Source organism: Urocitellus parryii, chromosome 3 (assembly GCF_045843805.1).
Source record: "Urocitellus parryii isolate mUroPar1 chromosome 3, mUroPar1.hap1, whole genome shotgun sequence".
Taxonomy (NCBI): Eukaryota; Metazoa; Chordata; class Mammalia; order Rodentia; family Sciuridae; genus Urocitellus; species Urocitellus parryii.
Genome location: NC_135533.1, coordinates 104,204,697 through 104,225,631, shown reverse-complemented (window position 1 = coordinate 104,225,631; position 20,935 = coordinate 104,204,697). Strand labels below are relative to the sequence as shown.

At 37.6% G+C, this 20,935-nt stretch overlaps 1 protein-coding gene across 1 annotated transcript in view; it reads right to left on the bottom strand.

Annotated features, from left to right (window-relative positions):
* The window catches only part of Abca13 (ATP binding cassette subfamily A member 13), a 441,561-nt gene that overhangs the window by 88,618 nt on the left and 332,008 nt on the right, over nt 1-20,935 (bottom strand). Inside the window, exons 51-55 of the mRNA XM_077796801.1 lie at nt 20,469-20,646; nt 17,383-17,498; nt 12,060-12,216; nt 6,459-6,712; nt 1,208-1,400 (exon numbers count right to left, since the gene is read on the bottom strand). Of these exons, the coding sequence (XP_077652927.1) occupies nt 1,208-1,400; nt 6,459-6,712; nt 12,060-12,216; nt 17,383-17,498; nt 20,469-20,646 (898 nt within the window). The remainder of the gene's footprint in view (nt 1-1,207; nt 1,401-6,458; nt 6,713-12,059; nt 12,217-17,382; nt 17,499-20,468; nt 20,647-20,935) is intronic.

The window sequence follows — 20,935 nt, the reverse complement described above, 5'->3', positions numbered from 1 at the left end:
TATAAGTTTATTATCTCCCCTGTTTTATTGCAGTACCAAAAAGTTGACTAACACAAAAGTCAAATTTATATGGCATCTCATATCAGATACATAAATCATCATTCTTATGAATATTTTCAAGTTTTTCACTTACTCCTTAGCTTAAACCTACCATAGAGCAGTAGCAGCAAATTAATATTGATTTTAATTAATTTCAAAACAAGGGTGAAAAATGTTCAAATAAAATAGGTTAGACTGCAGTCTTAAAGCAGTAGAAAGAACAGCTATAAGTAAACACATCCTTACCATTTTTCCTTTTCTACCAGAAATCATAGTCTTTCCCAGAATGCTTTAGGCTGTTCTCTTTGCCTTTTTCCCCCTCAGAATACTCATATCTGAAATGTCTATTCTCCTCTCAAAGGCAGGGAATGGGTGCCAATCAGATAACAATATAGCCTACTTTGAAATTCTCAGGAGCTTGGAACAATATGCATGCAAGGTGCTCTTTTATTTTTAACAGTTAATTAAAGGTAATCATTTCCAGAATTGATTTCCCTTTATGCATTAAGTACAAATCAGGGACAATTTATATGGCTTCTGTCAGTTCTGATTAAAGATTTCTCCTAGAATTAATGCCATAGCCATGAAAAAAATTCCCAGCTCTTGCAATGGTGTATGAAAAATATTCTTTGGGTTTCCAGAGTAGCATTTTATTAGTTGGGCTTAACTGTACACTTAAAAAGTATTGAAGTCAAAATGAGAGTAAAAAGCAGTTTCTTTTATTAACTATAATATACTTTCACTTAATAAAATGATATCCCAGAGCTGGGGGTGGAGCTCAGTGGTACAGGGCTTGCCTAAATGTGTGAGGCACTGGGTTCGATTCTCAGTACCACATAATGATAAATAAATTAAAGGTACTGTGTCTATCTACAGCTAATTTTTTAAAAAGACATACCATAGTCCAAACCATACTGAAAACTACTGAGTAACATAAAATTTAAAAAATTATGAAATAAAACAAATGTTATCAATCAACAGTGATTTCACTATGGAAAGAGCCAATGGATCCTCTTTTTGGTTTTTCTCCTATGATTGTGAAAATTCCTGAAATGTAAAGGTTGAATATAGCCATGATTTCAGCTATTCTGAGAACATCACAAACAGATCAGCAGTTAGAATTATACAGGTTCACAACAGAAAAGGATAAAAAGAGAAGCTTTGCTACCTCTCCTCTTGATATGCCTAAACTAATATCTTGCACAGCCATAGTCTTCTTTAAAAAGCTTCCATAACTTTTACTGAGGCTGTTTAACACAAGGATGTCTCCACTGGTCCTTCCTTCAAGCACCCTCATTTGTTCCTTTTCAACATCTATATCCTTGGAAGACTTGACTGTGCCTTGGAGAGAAGAATGACCCCTGGAAAGATAAAGTCAGAGTCAATTCATACTTAGGAAATTATACTGGGATATTCTATAAGAGAGATTATGAAAACAAGAGAAAACACCTTCATATATCTATATCACCTTCAACCAAAACACCTTAATCTTGACATCCTGCTTACTGATTCCCAGCAAGAGTTAATTTCATTCCTTAATTTGAAGGAAATATACATGCTACTAAAAGATACTGAAATAGATTGATACTCAACTAGAAATAGTTTTTAATTTTATGAATAATAAAGTAAATCCAGACCTTACTAAATGCAAAAAATGCTATCAAACTATATCAACTTTTATAGGAAATAGCTCATTTAATAAAATAAATTATTAAAACATCCAAATATTATAAGTTTATAGTTTAAGTTGGATTGCATATAAGGATTGTATTGCTAGCACATCATACAACATCTTGCAAAAAGTATTCAATAAGTATTTTCCAGATGAATACAAATTTAATTATCAATTCTAACCATTTCTCTCTAAATCTAAGCTGCTCTCTTTTCTTTATGGTTTTCAATCTGATGCATTTTAACTTTCAAGTAAATTTCAATTTCCCCTGTAAACTGTAATATGCCTATATTTTAATGATTAAATAGGTACAGACCACCAAGTCAATATTATACTAACACTAATTTCCTGCTTTTCACAGTGCAATATTTTTATGGAATATGTTATCATGTTGTTATGGAGGAAAATGGGTGAAAGGTAATAGGAGCTTAATTTTCCAACCTTGCAATTCTCAAACTATTTTAAAATAAGAAGCTATTAAAACTCAATGAAAATATCCACTGCCAGTCCTAAGTTATCTTAACTCTTTTTTTCTGTATTTTTTTCCCAGACCTGAAATCACCTTTTGGCAAAAATATATTTCACACTTATCTTTGATGATTGATAGCTAGACATTCAGGAGTGTATATTACATCATTTATATAACATTCCAAAGAATGAAAAATGAATCAATGCATATAAAAATAAGAAAATCAGTTACCCAGAAGGCAATTATTGATGAGGAAGGAGCATCAAAGGTGTTAAATATATTCAATTAATCTAAGAGGGGGTTACATGGGTGTGTACAATTTCTAAAAATCCACAAAATTATACCTTTCCTGCTTGAATGTCATTTCCCCGTCCCAGATGAAGTTCTGTTTCTTGATCTTTCACCTGGGCTTTGCCCTTCAAAGGCCTTTTCCTACTCTAATGGATCAGGCCATCATTATGCCATCCTGTCTCCAGATGATCTCCACACAACCTGTGGTACTTTACAGATACCTCCCGGGTCTCAACCCAGAGTTACTTATCTCAGGGTACCAGGAAGGGACACAGATGTGCACAACTGTTTAATCTTCACAACTAATTCTGGTGGCTGGAGAAAAAGTGACGAAGATTACTTCTTGTTGGGCCCCCTTCCAACAATCCACAATCCTAATTCATTCAACTGCACTCAGCAATGTGACCGTTAGACATCTTCCAACTGAAAATCACAATAAATGGTATCTTTATCAAAGAAGAAAGATCCAGATGGACACTAGATATAGCAGAAATTTGCAGATGCCCCAGCATACCTAGTATCTGGACCACATGGCTATTCTAACTCAGCCAGCACAAAGGACACAGAGAGCACACCCCAGCTCCAGAAAAAAAAAAAAAAAAAAAGAGAGAGAGAGAAAGCAGGAAAGAAATCCCCAAACTCACCCAACCTGGATGATGTTGGGCTACAGCTGAATGCTAACCGAGACCTGAATTCTTAGCAGACAACCAGGGGTTTCGGAATGGAGCCAGGGTGTATTAGACAATGACAGCAGTGAGGTGGGCTCCACATTCAACATCTAGCACCAAGGTTCTAGTGACAGATGCACTGCTCAGAATAGGGAAAGCCAAATCTATTCTGTTCCTATTCAGAGCGCATGGTCTTATTCTCTTCCAAGATTCAACTATGGCATGTATAATTTTCCTATATGCTTGTAATTAAGCAGAGATAATTGACATATAAATACTACAGAGGTGCCCCGTAGATTAAAAAAAAAAGATGTTATAGACATGTTGAGATGGGTCAAAGTATTTGGGAGCTTAGCAGAGACAGGAAGAGGTGTTGGATGTGAAATCAGACAGGTGCAGGTAATATGAGGCAAACATATTAACAAACTCTGTGGTGATGGCGAAGGATCACAGATAGCTTTAGCAGGCATGAGCACCAGAGTTAGAGGTGCTTGTTAAAAACCTTGGACTGTACCTTTTAAATAATAATTAGTGACCCCATTGGATCTGGATTTAAATGACAAAAATGACAGCATCTCACAGTCATTGAACTATTTTGACAGATATCTATAAAGGAGCATCAAGCAACTGGTATCTAAATAGATTAAATTTCTTTGCTCTGTGACCTTTATGTAGACATAAAACAACAAAATTGACTATCTACTGTGAATATTAAAGACAAAATTCTTTTTTAAAAAAATTTTGACACAGGGTCTCACTACATTGCTTAAGGCCTCACTCAGTTGCTGAGGCTAGATTTGAACTTGCCTCAGCCTCCCAAGTTGCTGGGATTACAGGTGTGTGTCACTGGGCCCAATTAAAGACAAAAATTCTAAAATAAGGTTCAACTAATACTTACACTTTACAAAATAAACATAATCCAGAGGGTTTTTTTTTTTGTGTGTGTGTGTGTGTGTGTGTGTAACCCAGAGCCTCATACCATGTGAAGCAAGTGCTCTACCACTGGCCGTATCCCCAACCCAGAATGTCTTTTCTTTTTTTTTTTTTTTTTTTTTTTATTGGTCGTTCATAACATTACATAGTTCTTAATACATCATATTACACGGTTTGATTCAAGTGGATTATGAACTCCCGCTTTTACCCCGTATACAAATTGCTGTATCACATCAGTTACCCTTCCATTGATTGACATATTGCCTTTCTAGTGTCTGACGTATTCTGCTGTCTGTCCTATTGTCTACTATCCCCCCTCCCCTCCCCTCCCCTCCCCTCCCCTTTTCTCTCTCTACCCCTTCTACTGTAAATCATTTCTTCCATTTGTATTCTCTTGACTTACCCCTCCTTTCCTCTTATATGACATTTTGTATAACCCTGAGGATCGCCTTCCATTTCCATGCAATTTCCCTTCTCACTCCCTTTCCCTCCCACCTCTCATCCCTGTTTACTGTAAATATTCTTCTCAAGCTCTTCGTCCCTACCCTGTCCTTGTTTACACCCCTTATATCAAAGGAGTCATTTGGTATTTGTTTTTTAAAGATTGACTAGCTTCACTTAGCATAATCTGCTCTAATGCCATCCATTTCCCTCCAAATTCTATGATTTTGTCATTTTTTAATGCAGAGTAATACTCCATAGTGTATAAATGCCACATTTTTTTTATCCATTCATCTATTGAAGGGCATCTAGGCTGGTTCCACAGTCTTGCTATCGTGAATTGAGCTGCTATGAACATCGATGTAGCAGTGTCCCTGTAGCATGCTCTTGTTAGGGCTTTAGGGAATAGACCGAGAAGGGGAATAGCTGGGTCAAATGGTGGTTCCATTCCCAGCTTTCCAAGAAATCTCCATACTGCTTTCCAAATTGGCTGCACCAATTTGCAGTCCCACCAGCAATGAACAAGAGTGCCCTTTTCCCCGCATCTCTCCAGCACTTATTGTTGTTTGACTTCCTAATGGCTGCCAGTCTTACTGGAGTGAGATGGTATCTTAGGGTAGTTTTGATTTGCATTTCTCTGACTGCTAAGGATGGTGAGCATTTTTTCATGTACTTGTTGATTGATTGTATGTCCTCCTCTGAGAAGTGTCTGTTCAGGTCCTTGGCCCATTTATTGATTGGGTTATTTGTTATCTTATTGTCTAATTTTTTGAGTTCTTTGTATATTCTTGTATATTCTGGTATATTCTTTAAAAAAAATCTTTTGATAATATAGGAGGATGAAGCAGCTGAAATTCTGCCAAAGGGGGGTCTACATTACAGGTTTTAAAACAGACTGTACTGTGAAAGGATATCACAGCACAAACTGTATTTGTACAGCTCTCAGATTTCTACTTCAAATTGAGTCAGTTTTTATAAATCTGCAGATTCCAGAGTGATTATGGCCAAATTCAAAAGAGCTTTGGAACTTGTATTCAAAATGGTTCTCTACGTTAGCAGCTTACATGGGATATGTGAGAAAATGCATCATGAAATGACTGAAAAGGAAAACATACGTATATGAAAATCACCATAAAATATTAATAATGTTAGTTAGCCTTTATAATTTTAATAGGTTCTCCAGTAACAGGGTCTTAACAATTTCTCCAAAATGAATCTCTCCCTTAGGTAGAAGTCAGAGGGAAATAGCACTGGGAAAGAGCAGGTCAATGGATTCAGGTCATGCAGGAGGAGATGCATCATTGAGGACCTGCACAAGAAAGTACATTTCTTCCCTATGTATCTCAAATGTATTATCTGACAATAATCTAGACTTCTTTGCAAAGTGGGTGTATGCGTATGTGTGTTTGTCTCTGTGCATGTATATAGACTATAATACATGTCTATGCATCTATCTAAACTGTGCATGGCACTGACTTGTATTCTAACTTAACAAAGATAAGAACACAGCAATAGAAGGAACTAGATTGGGTGAAGGCCATGCAGTTATCTCTACTGAATTTTCATACTTTCCTGCTTCCAAGAGTTAATGGCATTTAGTCATAAAATAAATTACTTTATGGTATCAACCAAATTCACCTGAGGAACTACAAAGTAACAAGGAAATTGAGCAATTTCAAAGTGGAAAATACACGGAGACAACTAAATAATTGGAATGATTATCTCACCAGTTGGCACTTTATCTTTTGAAATTCCCTTTTTCTGGTGTTGGTGACTCAACATGAATCAAAATAAAAAAAGAAACATAATATCTTAACTTATTATAACCATGCATAATACTGATCAGACACTTTTCTTATCTTGCAACCTCCAGGCTGGACATTTTTTTCTCCCTCTCTTTATTCAAAAGTCACTGCCATGAGAGGCAAAGCCCTTCAGAACACACCTTGACCACTGCAGAAGGTCCCAGTGCAGTAGGATCCTCAAGAGGAGAAGAATTGTGCCCTGAGAGGCCAATACCACAAAGATCCAGCCCAGGAAGTCCATCTCAAAGGGACTCACATAGGAATCAATGCCAAAGTTGTGGGTCAGGTCATATTTGATCTGGTTATAACAGAGTTCTATCAGTCCTTGACCCAAGCAGAATTGAGGGAAAATAGTGAAGACCCACTTGAGGACATCATAGATATTCTGTAAATTCTGCACAGAGAGAGAAACAAACAATAAAATTAAAAATTATTTCTCTTTTTATAACATACCCATAACTTCTTTTCCTCCTTTGTTGGGGCTGTGTCCCATGTTTCCCTATCCCAACTACTCAGAAGCATCCTCACACAGCTATCAAACTAAAGAAGTTTACTCTTCAGATTTTGGATACAGTGGTATTTGCCCTGCTTGGCTTTACCTGCTTGCCACCCATGACACCTTTATTCCTTTTCTCTCCTTTAGAATAGGAATGCCTATCATATATATGGCCATCTCACCTTTATATTTTGGAAGCACATAACTTATTTGGTTTCAAGGGATCACGGTTCGAAACAAAATTGCCTCAGGATGAAATATAACTTTCAGTCTCATCCATACCTGATTCAGGTGGTATTTATAAATGAGACTTTGGACCTTAGATTTTAGAGTGTATGCTGCAATGAGTTAAGACTTTAGGGTTGGTGAGATGGAATGAGTATATTTTGCATGGGACAAAGATTTGAATTTTGGGGGCCCAAGAGCAGAATGTTATGGACTGAATATTTGTGCTACTCTCAAATTCATACTTTGAATATTGCCAACACTGTCAATGTGTCACTGTTAGACATGGGGCCTTTGAGAGGTATTTAGGTATAGATGAAGTCATGAAGATGGAGCTTTCAAAATGGAATCAATATACTATGAGAACATCAAGGGACAACAATGCTCGCTCTCTCTCTCTCCACCCTTTCAGGACACAATTAGAATGTAGCCATCTGCAAGTCAATCACAGGGTTCAATGAAGAACCAAATCTAAAGTCCCCTTGATCTTGGACTTCTCAGTATCTAGAGCTATTGGAAATATGTGTCTACTGTTTAAGCTGTGGTTTTTGTTACAGCAGTAGGAGCAAACTAAGACACATGGGTAATATTAGTAGTCAAAAGATGACATGAATGTTTCAATGAGTAGGAAATATCAGGAACTTGTGACTGTGAACACTTAAATAATATACCAAATGTCTAGTTAATTCTTAACACATAATAAACATTAAATATATGCATCATCATTATTAAACACAAAATTGAGTGGTGCCACAAAAACATGTATAAGAGGTCAAAAAGATCCCAGAGGAAACAAATCAAATAAGATAGACTGTATGTCTGAACACAATTTTAAAACAGAATATATCTAAAAATTTTAAATCTCTCATACATTCTGTTCTTGTCGTTACTATCTGGTAAATGCTAATTTTACTTTTAAATGAGATTAAACTTATTATACTGTTAAATCAATTGTCCACTAAATGCTTTTGGCAAATTGTCATATGCTTTCAGTTTCATTAGACTTTATCATATTTCATTCTCTCAATAAATATACAAGATTTCTTCAGTTACCAATGAAGAAACAGTCTCAAATGGTAATTAATATATGCAAGCCACACTCATTAGGGCCAGGAATTGATCCTGACCTTTCTAATCCAAAGAACAAGGTCTTTCCACTAAGGAGCATAGCCTTTGGAGAAAATTCACCAAAATGCTGGTCTGTTCAGTTGACCTTTAGACTCAGTACAGCTACCTGAAAGTATTTAACCCAGAAAGAACACATTAACTTGAACTACCAAAGCCCTGCAAATATAATGAAGAATTAGACTTATATTTTACAGTCTTTCTCTACTCTATCTAAAAATGATCAAGTTTATTTTATAAGTTAGGAAAAATCATCACAATATGTTCATATGATATACTATATATATATATATATATATATATATATATATATCATATAATATATATTAAAAATAAACTTACATAATTGTCAATGCATATTTCTCACTAGATAATATACAGTTTTTCCCTTATAATTCAAACTAAACACTTAACTAAGCTAAGTATAGCCTTAAATAATGTGTTTTTGGGCTACAGCAAATTTAATAACAATTTTTAAGGCATTTACTATCATAATATGATTTATTGTCTTTTGCATGTAGACATGAAGAAAATACAAAAGCTTCATTTAATTCTTTCTTAGTTTTTTTCTTGACTGCTACTAGTTATAAATTTTGATCAGTCCTAAAGGAGCTTATTAATTCCACTTTTCATAAAACTATATCCCTGGATCAATTAATGTACCTCATGAAAAGATTTTATATTATTAGTGTTGGTATAGGAACAGCAGAAGAGTGTAGCTTTTAACTCAGGAATTGGTAGGTAATTAAGGAAATGACATACTAATGGTGATGACTTCATATCTCATTTTAAGGAATTCACAATCATCTCCATACAAGTATGAACAAAGACGCATGAACACTGAGTTAATAAAGAGTCCACACATTTGAGGGGTTGTAGCTGCATTCATGGAAAAAGGATCCACAGTGTTTCATTTAGGATATGTAGAGACTGATCGCATGACCAGTCTACCCAGAAACAAGCACCATTATTTTTAACTCCACCAACATCCTCCTGGCCCCAACTGGAATCCTTACCAGTAGGAGAGAGAGACTCTAAACTTCCTTGCACTAGAAACTAAAAGCATGATTTTATCAACTATGATTTGATAACAATGAAAAAATATCATATCAACACTATAGTTTATATGCATGATGGTTATATGACATTATGGTTTTGATATGAGGTGCCCCTCAAAAGCTCCTGCTGTGTTAATACAGCAATGTTGGAAGGTGAAATGCCTGGGTTCTGAGAGCTACACCTAACCAGTCCATTCTAGTTTGGATGGGCTAAATGGATGTTAACTGTAGGGCATGGCTGGAGGAGGTGGGAATTGGTACCACCTTAGTACCCACTGAGGATGGATTCTGCCGTGAAAGGGTTCATCTTCCCTGCTGGCCTTTCCCCTTTCTATTTCCGCTTCCTGGATGCCAAGAACAGATATTGCCCTTCCACCAAGCCAATCTGCCATGATATTCTGCTTTACCTTGGCCCCAGAGCAATGGAGTCACCTGCCTATGACTAAATCTCTGAAAACCACGACCTCAAAATAAACTTTTCCTCCTCTCAGTTCTTCTTGTCAGGTATTTTGGTCAAAGCAACAAAAAGCTGACTAATACATATGGGTTATATTAGATGTTATGACTGACCTGAGAAGCCAGTTGCTTTTTTTTTTGTTTGTTTTCTTTCTTTAAATCTGTGAGATCATATTGTTCCATGACTTACAAATGAATACTTTTCTTAGAAATGAATATTTGAATAATTGTGAGTTTTTAAGACAGAGAATATCAAAATAAAGAGCAAAGGAAAAGAAAGACATAGGAAAATGTAATAAAACTGCTCTTATTACTTATTACCAATTGATTTAGACCAATTTTATTTTTGCAAAAATAGTACCTATTAGCTAGCATTTTCTTTAGGGAGGCAATGATGTTTATAATTGGAAGTAACAATGTGTTTCTACCTGCCATGCTTTTAGACTTTAATGGATGAAAATGTTCCTGGCTAGTTTCCTCTGTTATCTTGTCCCCTAGAATTGACCTGAATTCTGAGTTTCTCACCTTTGGGATTGTTTATTTGGGGTCTGATTTGTTTTTCACCATAGTTCCTATGTATTCCTGATGGCACATGTCATATTACAAACTGATAGAGGGGGAGGAAAATTGTATTTTGCTTCTGCTGATTTCAATATTCTTCTCAAGCTAATGCCAATTAATTGTTCTGAAAGCTTTCTATTTAAAGGCTAGACATATTAACACAGATTACTGTCAAACCAGATCTGTAAAAAAAAAAAAAAAAAAATCACTGAAATAGATCATTCCCCTCATTGAATGTGTAATGGATATTTACATACTTCACTGCTTCTGCACAAACATGAGGCACAATAATAAAAATAATATTGGCCATCATTCAAGAGACTGCTAAGTCTGATCCAGTCATGAGGAGTAAAGCTGCCTGATCAGGTAGACATCAGTTCTTGAGTCATTGGGAATGACACCAGCGGCACATCCTTCAACAGGGAGCTCTGTACCTTTCTCAGGTAATTTCCTCAAACTAAGCATCAGTCAAACCCTGGGAACAAATGAGAAATCAAAGCTCATGTGAACAGCAGGAAGCCAGAAGGGAACAGTGTGATCAGAGGTGAGAAAAGAGTGCAGAAACAAAAAGGGTTAAAATATAGGCTCAAAATAGAGCATAAGGTCTGAAGTCTATACCCATTGGTCACACATGGGCTGTCAGATGGCTTGAAGCACAGGCCAAGAGTGAGGAGAGACAGAAGAGAAGGGGAATGGCAAGGAACAATTGGAATGTGTCTACAGAAAGCATTCAGCTTGACCTAGACACCTATTTGGACGTTTGGAAAGTACCCTAAAAGGTCCTTGCTAATGGGAATGGCCTAATGAAGAAAAGCATTTCTCTATTTCTTAGTAGAATTTACTGTTTTTTATTCCTTTAGTAAAAACTAAATTAGTACTAGGGGATATAGGAGAGAAGGCAGAATCCATATAGATGTGTTATGATCTGAAAGTAGGGTCAGTTGCTGTGGCCCATCCTACACTGTAGTATCCGGCCACTGCCATGGTGACATTGTGACAAGGCACTTATCATTGTGTGGTAGTAGGAGCAAATGTGACTCCATTTTGTTTTATGACTTCATCCTGTAAACAACCATGCCAAGTAGAAGAGTCATGACTGGAGCAAGATGTTCTTTTCCTTTTGCTATAGAAACCTTTAAGAACACGGAACTACCTAATGGGGCATTGTTTCTGTAACTAGGGTAATGGGGCTCTGTTTCTGTAACTGGGGTGACTGGGCTAACTGTGATTGGTTAGGCTTCCCTCTGCTTGACTGCACTGTCCTGCTTCTGTAACCTGGCTCGGTTGCATTGGCTAGACCCCCGAACATCCCTTTTTGCGGTTTTCAGGCTTATAAGGAGTGCCCTTGCAATTGTTCGGGGCTGATCAGGGGAACAGCCTTATGTTCTGGTCAGCCGCCACGGGTGCGCTTCAATAAAGGCTTGATTTGATTATCCATGAGTGGTCTGGAAGTCAGTTTATGAAACCCTGGGACAAAGCTTTAACTATAACAATTGCATTAACTCATCCATCATTAATCAGTATTTCACCATCGAACCATCTCTGAGAAAGGTGCCAGGTATGCAGCAGTGACCATCTTCATAGATCTGCCTTGGCTTTTGGAACAGTTGCAACTGTGCATCCTTTGTTCAATTATCACCAAGCCAGGACATGGCTCTTATAATGCTACAGATGGGTTTTTAAATTAGAATGCATTTCTTTTTCTGGAATTTGAAGGCAGTGGATACTAGCACATTTCCATTGAATTGCAGTTGGAAAAACAACAAAAGACACACGCATCCCTGTTCTCCTTCAGAAATGGCACATTGCCACTGACTGACCTGAGCTTTGGAGATGATGGCCAGGATCCGGGGCATGGTGGTCATTAGCATGGTGCACAGACCAAAGATAAAGTTCAATGAGATGTAGGAGATGAAAGCCACATCTGAACTGGAGAAGATTCTGGACATCAGATACATCCATGGAAGTGTTGCATATCTGAAAAACAGAGTGGAAATTTATATTTATTCTCCTACGTTTATTTTTATAATGACTGAATTACAGATGCAATTTTACTGGCCTGATAAGGTTTTTCTGTACATAGTTAACAAAAATACACTTCATGTAATATATCTCATGGTCTCCAATAGACAAAGTGCTATTTCTGCGGCTTCCAACGACCCTGAACATAATGGAAAGAGCACTGTGTACGTTGGTTAGGAGCCTGACCTTCCAGCTTTGGGACCTGGGGCAAATCAGCTGACATCCCCCACCACCTCTTCCTGCAATGGTACACTTCTCTGTTCTGTGTCTCATCGTTAAGAAATAATGCTTGGGGCTGGGGTTGTGGCTCAGTGGTGGAGTGCTTTCCTAGCATGTGTGAGGCACTGGATTGATCCTTAACACCACATAAAAATAAATAAATAAAATAAAGATACTGTGTCCACCTATAACTAAAAAATTATTTTTAAAAAAGAAATAATGCTTATTTGTTACAGTGAGAATTGAAAAATAATGAGAATATGAAAAGCCACCAGTGCTCTACATAAAAATAAGGCATAAAGATAAAATCTGAAAGTTTCATGTACAGAATGCATATTCATAGTAGGCACTATGCTGTCACTTCCACAGTGTCCTCTATTCCTCCACACACAACCCAACAATGTAAAAGGTGGAACTCTGATCCTTCTCTTCCAGGTAGAGCAACCAAGAGTCGACAACTTTTTCAAACTTTCAGAGCTGACCATACATGAGTCTGGCACGGGATTAATTTCTGAACATACCAAGACTGAGTAAGAAGGAGTATTGCTAAATACTGAGCCCTGGAAGCAGTCCCTGTGAGTTTCTGATGACATCTACATCTAAAAATCCACCCTGTCCCTAAAATAAAACCTCTTATTTTCTTCGTTTTATCTCCCACAGTCTTAAAACTGAGTTTCATTCATGGCCAACTTCCTTCTACTTCCTTCTGTTGCAGCAAAATGGTGTCATTGTATTGCACACCATATTAAAGGAAACTGGCACTTCGAATGATAGTTCCAAATATCAGCAAAGAAGCTACTTATTTTAAATCATAGCCTTTCCCATAAGCTTCATACATCCAGAGTCCTTGTGTGTTCTCTGTACACTGAAGGTAAACACATCACTGTTTTCTTTATAGTGACTGTTAAACCTGAAATACTTCAGTACCTTTAAATGACTACGCTTTTCTTAATACATTAACTAGTGAGACTGAAATGATGTGAGATGTCAGGGCCTCAAGATGGTTACTATCTTAGTTAAACTTTCCTTTTCAAAAGAAATCTGTGATACTGGAATGTATTCCTGGGCTAAAAACTACATTCTCTTATTTTGAAAAATATTTGGAATATTATATATAAAATCATACAGTATCTCAGAAACTTTACTCAATAGCAGTCTACATCCTAATTTGGACTTGATGAAAATTATTTGAGCACATGCTGGAGATGAGAGCCATAAAACAATTATTCTAAAATACTTGCCGCTGTATAAAAGAATTAAGTTAAACCAAAATAATTACTAAGAGAGAAACTGTGACTTCTCATTTCTTCAAACTGTCAATATCTGTCTGAAATAAATTACTACATAGAAGAATCAACCCCTGCCCCCACTCATATACACCACTTATCTATATTTTCTCCTTTGTTGTCTCTTCTGGGGCAAAAATCAAGTGCTACCTTCTGTTATCTAACTTTGTTGAGAAGCAAATAAAATCACAGTATTGAAAGTATTTTTGCAACTGATATACAAGCAATAGCAGCATGTGAGTCAAATTTGGGGGTAGCTTTAATTGCCATAAAATTTGTTCTGGGAGTGAACAAAAAATTGTCTTAACTTAAAACTACTGGTTCAAACTCTATATTATAGAACAACATGTAACAGATTGCTTTTCTTTTCCACATGACAGACTTCATAATAGCCGAAAATAACCATTTTGGTCCGCATATGCCTCCACTACAAAAGACCAGATCACTCTTTGTTCCTTGTAAAACATGATATCCAGCCAGCTCTCTCTATTAAATTTGGCAATGTGGGGTTTAGGGGAATTGGGGAAAGAGGCTCTGCACTGAGCATCTGATGTGGTCAGCACTGCGCAAAGCACAGCAGGATCACCACACCCTTTGATCAGCATCTCTGCATTGGAGGATGAAATCTAAGAATGCCTTCCTCCAATCTATTGGAGGGACTAATCCTCACCTGGAAGCTAGGCCCTGCTCCACTGAAGATGGCTCAGAATCTGCACTTTGTTATTATTACATAAGGTTTCCATACTGGGTTTTGTCATTTAAATATTTGACAAGTAGATCAAAGCATTGTCTAAGAAAAGTGAATCAGAGACAAAGACATAGTCTAAATGATGCCACCAGGGAGCTCCTATTGCTACATTAATGAGCAGCCTTTGAGAGTGGCTTTCAGCCAGTGATGATTCCACCACATCACTTTTTTTTTAACTACATTTTCATTAGTTACCTTTTGAATACTTGGTTGAAATGAATATATTAGCAGCTCAAATCCCCTTATCTTTTGCATTTTTTAAGAAAAAAATTGAATTGACTTGTAGAACATAATTTATTGAGGGGGGTAAACCCTACTTTAGCTTTTTCTATTCCATGATATTTTACTAAAATATAATGTATCGTTTTAAGGATTTTAGAATTTGCTGGACATTGGTGTACTGCTGAGTAGTTTCCTGGAATTTATGGCAGGGTATTGTTATCACATCCCCCCCCCCTTCGAAAACTGACCCTTTCCCTACTCTGTGTGAATTTCCCAAGACACCAGAGAGGATTCTGTGACTTCATCCTCATAATCATTCAGCACCAAACATGCCCCAAATATATTCTAGAGTTTAAATTTTTCTTATACTAGCTAGACTATTTTTTCTTTCAGAGAATTTTAAGTGTTATTTTCCTCTTTTTAATAATCCCCTTCCATCAATTTTTACTTGAAAGAAAAAGATAAACACTGTGAGGAGGCATTTGTGTTTTGTTATCTCCTAGAGAGCATCTATTCATTTATCTCAGCTCTTATTTTCTTAGAGTCCAACTCATTGCATGTCCCTCCCTCAATCATGGATGTGTTCTGAGGTTCCAGCTTGTTCTGGGACTCAGCCTTCCTGGAGATTGTTCTTGGGCTTCTGGTACCTACAGGTCCTGGTGGGGACAAGAGTGAGTCACCTCTGCATCCTCACACATAGATGGCTGGGTATGCAGGAGATGCAGCTCCCCAGACCGAGGCTCTCTCTGCTCTGTCACCCATAGTAGTGGGTCACTGGTTTCAGAGTTTCACAGTGGGGTGGCTGTGCTCCAGTGAGGAAATAATGACCTTTTAAATCTGGGTTAGTCTACGACTAGATGTTACCCCATGAACTCTTTTGGGCTCTACTTTATTGGAAATTAGTCCAGATAGCAAACACAGTCTGACTTATCTTTTATATCTTCTTATTCCTGCTAACCTAAGAATTCTGAACAGGAAGTTTGTAATAGAAATTGTTTATCAACAGATCTGTGAGTCTTTAAACCTCTTTTTAAAAAATGTAGTTCTATACATAGGGAGAATTCTTAACTTGGTGCAAATTCCTAAAGGAGCTCATAATCAAATTTATGGTTAATAAAATTTCCTTAAAATATGCTTATAAGGGGGCTGGGGATGTGGCTCAAGCGGTAACGCACTTGCCTGGCATACGTGGGGCGCTGGGTTCGATCCTCAGCACCACATACAAATAAAATAAAGATGCTGTGTCCACTGATAATAAATATTAAAAAAAATCTCTCTCTCTCAAAAAAATATGCTTATAAGAATTTCTAAACATTGACTTTATATTTCTTAATTTTTGAAATCTGTTCCTCTAAAATTCAAAAATCATTTATTTTTTGTTAGTAAAGTCCATTTTCTAACTCTATAAGACATATGACTTATGTACTCAATGGGATCAACAAACTAAAAATCAGGCCATATACATATATAGTTCTTTATATAAGAGCTTAATTTCAAACTGAATATTAAAAAAAAACATGTCTACTATAGCATGTTTTATAGCAGAGGGCATCGTATCTCCAAAAGAGTAAAATAATTCCAAGAGTAACAATAATAGCTAAAATTAATTTAATTGGACTCTGTACCACTCATTAGACAAGCTGTTTGCAGGAACTATCCAATTTAATCTTTCCAGAAACAGAATTTGAGTTTTACAGTGAAATACTGAGGCTTAGACAGAAGAATTTATATTTCCAAGGCCACAGTATTAGAGAGTAGCAATATCAATATTCCTGTTGCCCTTTCTCTGTCCTCCTACATATCCTTCCACTTATTCATCTATCAATTAATTTATTGATCCATTCATCTGATAATGATGAATACTTCTTCAAATAATTTTTCATCACCTAATTAGACGTTCTAAAAAATCCTGAATCACTGATATAAGAAGTATGTAAAAATCATTTTAGTTGTAATCTTAGGCTTAAATTAAAGCTGAATGTTTTATTTCAAAATAGCCTTGAATTACGATAAAGTAAGTACAATAATTATTTCCCTATAAGAAAGTATCTATAAGCAAACACATACGCTGGCCACATAAGACACATATTTCTGATATCAGATAGGCATTATTTAGGGTCCACTCGTAATGATCCTGATTAGTGTACATATGAGAAATTTGTACAGTGATTTTTCTCTTTATGCGATTTTTTTCTCTGAGAAAAAAGTAGTCAAAGTCAGGCAAAACATTTTCCAACTACTAACGTTATAGGAGAGGGAAATATATGCCAGACAGCGCTTCACAAGAGAATCTCCTCAAATGCAATTTCAGAGCTAACTGGATTATGTATTTGAGCCCACGATTAATGTCAAAGTGAGAATAACAGAGAATCCATTTCCCACTGCACAAGTTTGTCAAACAGCTTGAGGGCCTTTCTGAGACAGGGCCAATGCCATCTTCATTATGACCCTGTCACCCTTCCTCCCTCCACGGGAGCATTCATCATCTTGCTCAAGCTTGTTTGTTCAGCGTCCCTTGTAGAAGCAACATAATTGCTCAGGAGGAGAGAAAATCATGAAGCCAACAGCAGGTTCAAAGCCATCCTGAGGGTTTTCTCCTTTCAGAAAACAAACCATAATTTTGCAGCAGTGTTTCTCATCACATACCCGAAAAGTGCCAGCAGGAGGGCTGTGGCCGCCAAGTTCTCACGGAAAGTGAAAGCTGTTAACTGGAAGGCCATAATAATGGCGACACACAGGCAGACGGAAACCAAGTAAAAGAGCTGAGAAAATAAAAAGAAAAAAAGGGAGACGTGTTGCATCAGTTGGTCATGTTATATGTATCATTAGCTACTTATCTCAAATGTTCCTGTTAACTTCTGTTTAAACATAGCTCCTACTTCACACGTTGCAAGACTGGTAGTATAATTTGTCCTAGACAATCAGGACAGTCACTGTTATGGGCTGAGTCATGCCCCCCCCCCCCCCAGAATTCAACTGTTGAACACCTAGGACTTCTGAACATGACTGTATTTGGAGACAGGGCTTCAAAGAAGTGATTAAGTTCACACGTGAAGCCTGGTCCTATGTGATTGTGCCCTGATAAGAAGAGGAAATCAGCACACAGATACACAGAGGGATGAAACCACAAAGACACGAGAAGCACCATCTACAAGCCAAGGATAGAATCCTCAGAGAAACCAACCCTGCTTGTACCTCAGTTTCAGACTTGCAGCCTCCAGGACTGTGAGAAGATAAGTTTCTGCTAAGTGCCCAGTCTGTGGTCTTTTGGGGTATGGCAGCCCTAGCAGCCTGACAGGGTCAGTTCTACCCATCTTCTTTCAGAAAGGTCAAGGAATCCAGCCACTCTCCAAGAACAAGGCTCTGCCCACATGTAGAATGAAGGGCAGACTCCTTGTTCTGCCCTCCTACATAGCCTTCCTTTGAGATACTCCCACAGGACAACAGCCAGGGCGCTTCTTGGGGCTCTCAATACTCAAAGATTATTCTTTGGGGAGCCTCTGGCTGTAGAGCTCTTCTCAGTGTCACCCATGTGGCTAATTCATGCTGACTTTTCAGATCTCAGCTTAAATTTCATTTCCCTCTTTGACCTCCCAATTTAAAGTTATCCTCCTCCCTATTGCCCCTTTTTATTTTCTCAATACATCTAGCTCTGAGCCCCTTCTACCTGGTACATTTATTTAGTGGTTTTCTACTGCTTCCCATTAGATTATAAGCGCTATGATGGGAGAGATATTCTCTCACTTTTTCATGACTTTAGGATCAACAATTATGTCCATTTGAGTAACTAAAATAGCATACCATAGCCTGAGCAGCTGATAAATAACAGAAATGTATTGTTCACAGTTTTGCTAGCTGGGAAGCTCAAATTCATGGCATCAGTAGATTTGTTTTCTGGTGAGGGGCCGCCCACCTTTTTCTTCATAAATGGTTCATTTTCGCTGTGTTTGCACATGGTGGAAATGGAAAGAGATCTCTCTAAGGTCCTTAAATAAAGGCACTGACCCATTCCATGACTAATTTCCTCTCAAGGTCCCACCTCCTAATACCATTACATTGACTATTGGGTTTGAAAGTTGGATTTTGGGTGGAAATTAACATCCAGACATACTTTGACACATAGAAGGTCAAATGAATAAAATATTTTATTCATTTATTCTATTCATCTAATGAGTCATCAAATAGAATAATCAGGGAATGGATGCATAAAGATAGAACAAACAATAAATCAAGAAGCTAATAAATCCTCCCTATCCTGAAACTCCAAAGACAAATATTATAGGTAAATAAGAGCCTCACATTGAGTGTGAGGAATAAAGAGATTGTCAATTAAGGAGGTAGCAAAAGAAAAACCCTAGGGTTTTGGAAAACTTTGGATGCTCTCTGGTGTCCTGGTCCTATGACTTGGTTCATCTTCCCTTTCTCTGGGGATGGTGAGTCCATTAGACACCATGAATGGGAGACGTGGAACAGAAGAGTGAGTCTTGGCCACATGTGGTACTGCACCAAATTGAACAGGAGGTAAAAGCAGGCACTGAGCCTGTGCCATACCAACCAGAATTATGATCCCTGGATGAACCATTTCCTCTCTCCAGCCTTCAAGAACCCCTTGGTAAAGATGAGGGCATCCAAGGACCAGCATTATTCAGTCTTGTTTGAGATTCATAAATTACCTTGGGGTTCTAATGAAAGGAAGACCTCAAAGACCTATCCACACCCATAGAACATAATCTTGCAGGTGGGCCCTCAGGAATCTAGGGAAGTGTCTAGATGGTTACTACCACCCAAGTAGGTTTGGGGAAAACCCTGATTGAGATGAACTCAGGTGTGACCTGCATAAACTGTACTTTAAAAAAAAATCTAGGTTACATGATCAAAAAGAAACAAATCTGCTAAATTCGAAGCCAGCTCAAAGGAATAAATACTACATAAGAGCAACATGTTAATGCATCAGATTCTGCACAAAATAACATAGCTGTTATAGAACCTAGTTAATGGCAAGTACTCAGCAAATGTTAAGCCTGCCCTACTCCCACAGACATAAAATTTCTCAAATCATAGGATGAGTCATTTATGAAGGCACAAGGACAAAAATATCACATTCCTACAAAAAGGGCAATGCCACTGTGTAACAATGAAAGTGACTACTGACCATCAAAGAGCACTTCTCTCAAAGAAGATGCACTTTCTAAAGCAAGATAAATGGCCTCAACTCTAGGGAACAGCTCAACAATGCATCTGTTACTGTCTTCTTCGGGACCACAGATAATGATCAGGAGAGTTTCTGCTGGGAAACTGAATTCCTGCAAGAAATACTAATAACTGCTGTATAAACTAGGGAATGGAGCTCAAGCCTCAGTGGGGGTGCTTTTAAGCATGCAGATGACAGATCTTTTCTAATTATTTATTAATCACCTCATCACCCACCCCTTCAAAAGTGCATATTAAAGGTGATTATTTATTAATTTCCCTAATAAGAAACTTTGCATTTCTGGTCAGGCTCTTCATTTCCCAGCCTGAGATTCCTGAGTCTTTGCCATATGAAGCATTCCTAAATGACAGATAATGACCAGTACAGGTGACTTAACCTGAAATGCTCTCAATAATAAAATGATCCCTTCTTTTTCGGATAGTCCCCACACGCCCAGGTCTCCTCTTCCTCACCCTCACACACACACACATTGAAGGGATCACTAGCATAGAGGTTACTGGGATCTCATCCCAAATCCTACCATGTCATACAGGAAGTGAGTGAACCAGTAAGTCCTGTAGCCAAGGCCACTTATGTGCTGCAACCTCTTGGCTCCAGTCACTCTGTCCCTCACCACAGAGCTACCAATTGATGCAGACAGGATAGAGAATCCCAGCACAATGCAGAGGGCAACACCACACTGGCGGATGCTCTCCAGGCTGTAGGCAAAACAGAATAGCTTGTTAGATTTAGAGGAAGAACAGGGGTCTTCTTTCTATTAAAATCAGGGATGATAATCATTTAGGCAGACTAGCTGAATATAAGAATTCTTTCATTAAATCCCTGTGACCAACTTTGGAGACATGGATTATTGTTCAGAAGCTAAAAGACATAACTGAGAATTATAAAGTTGAGGAGCAATTTGAAATGAAAGACATGCCCAGGGTGACATTCAAAATACAGTGTGGACTTTGCCTACATTGGGATTTCTTTGTTTTACAGCAGCCC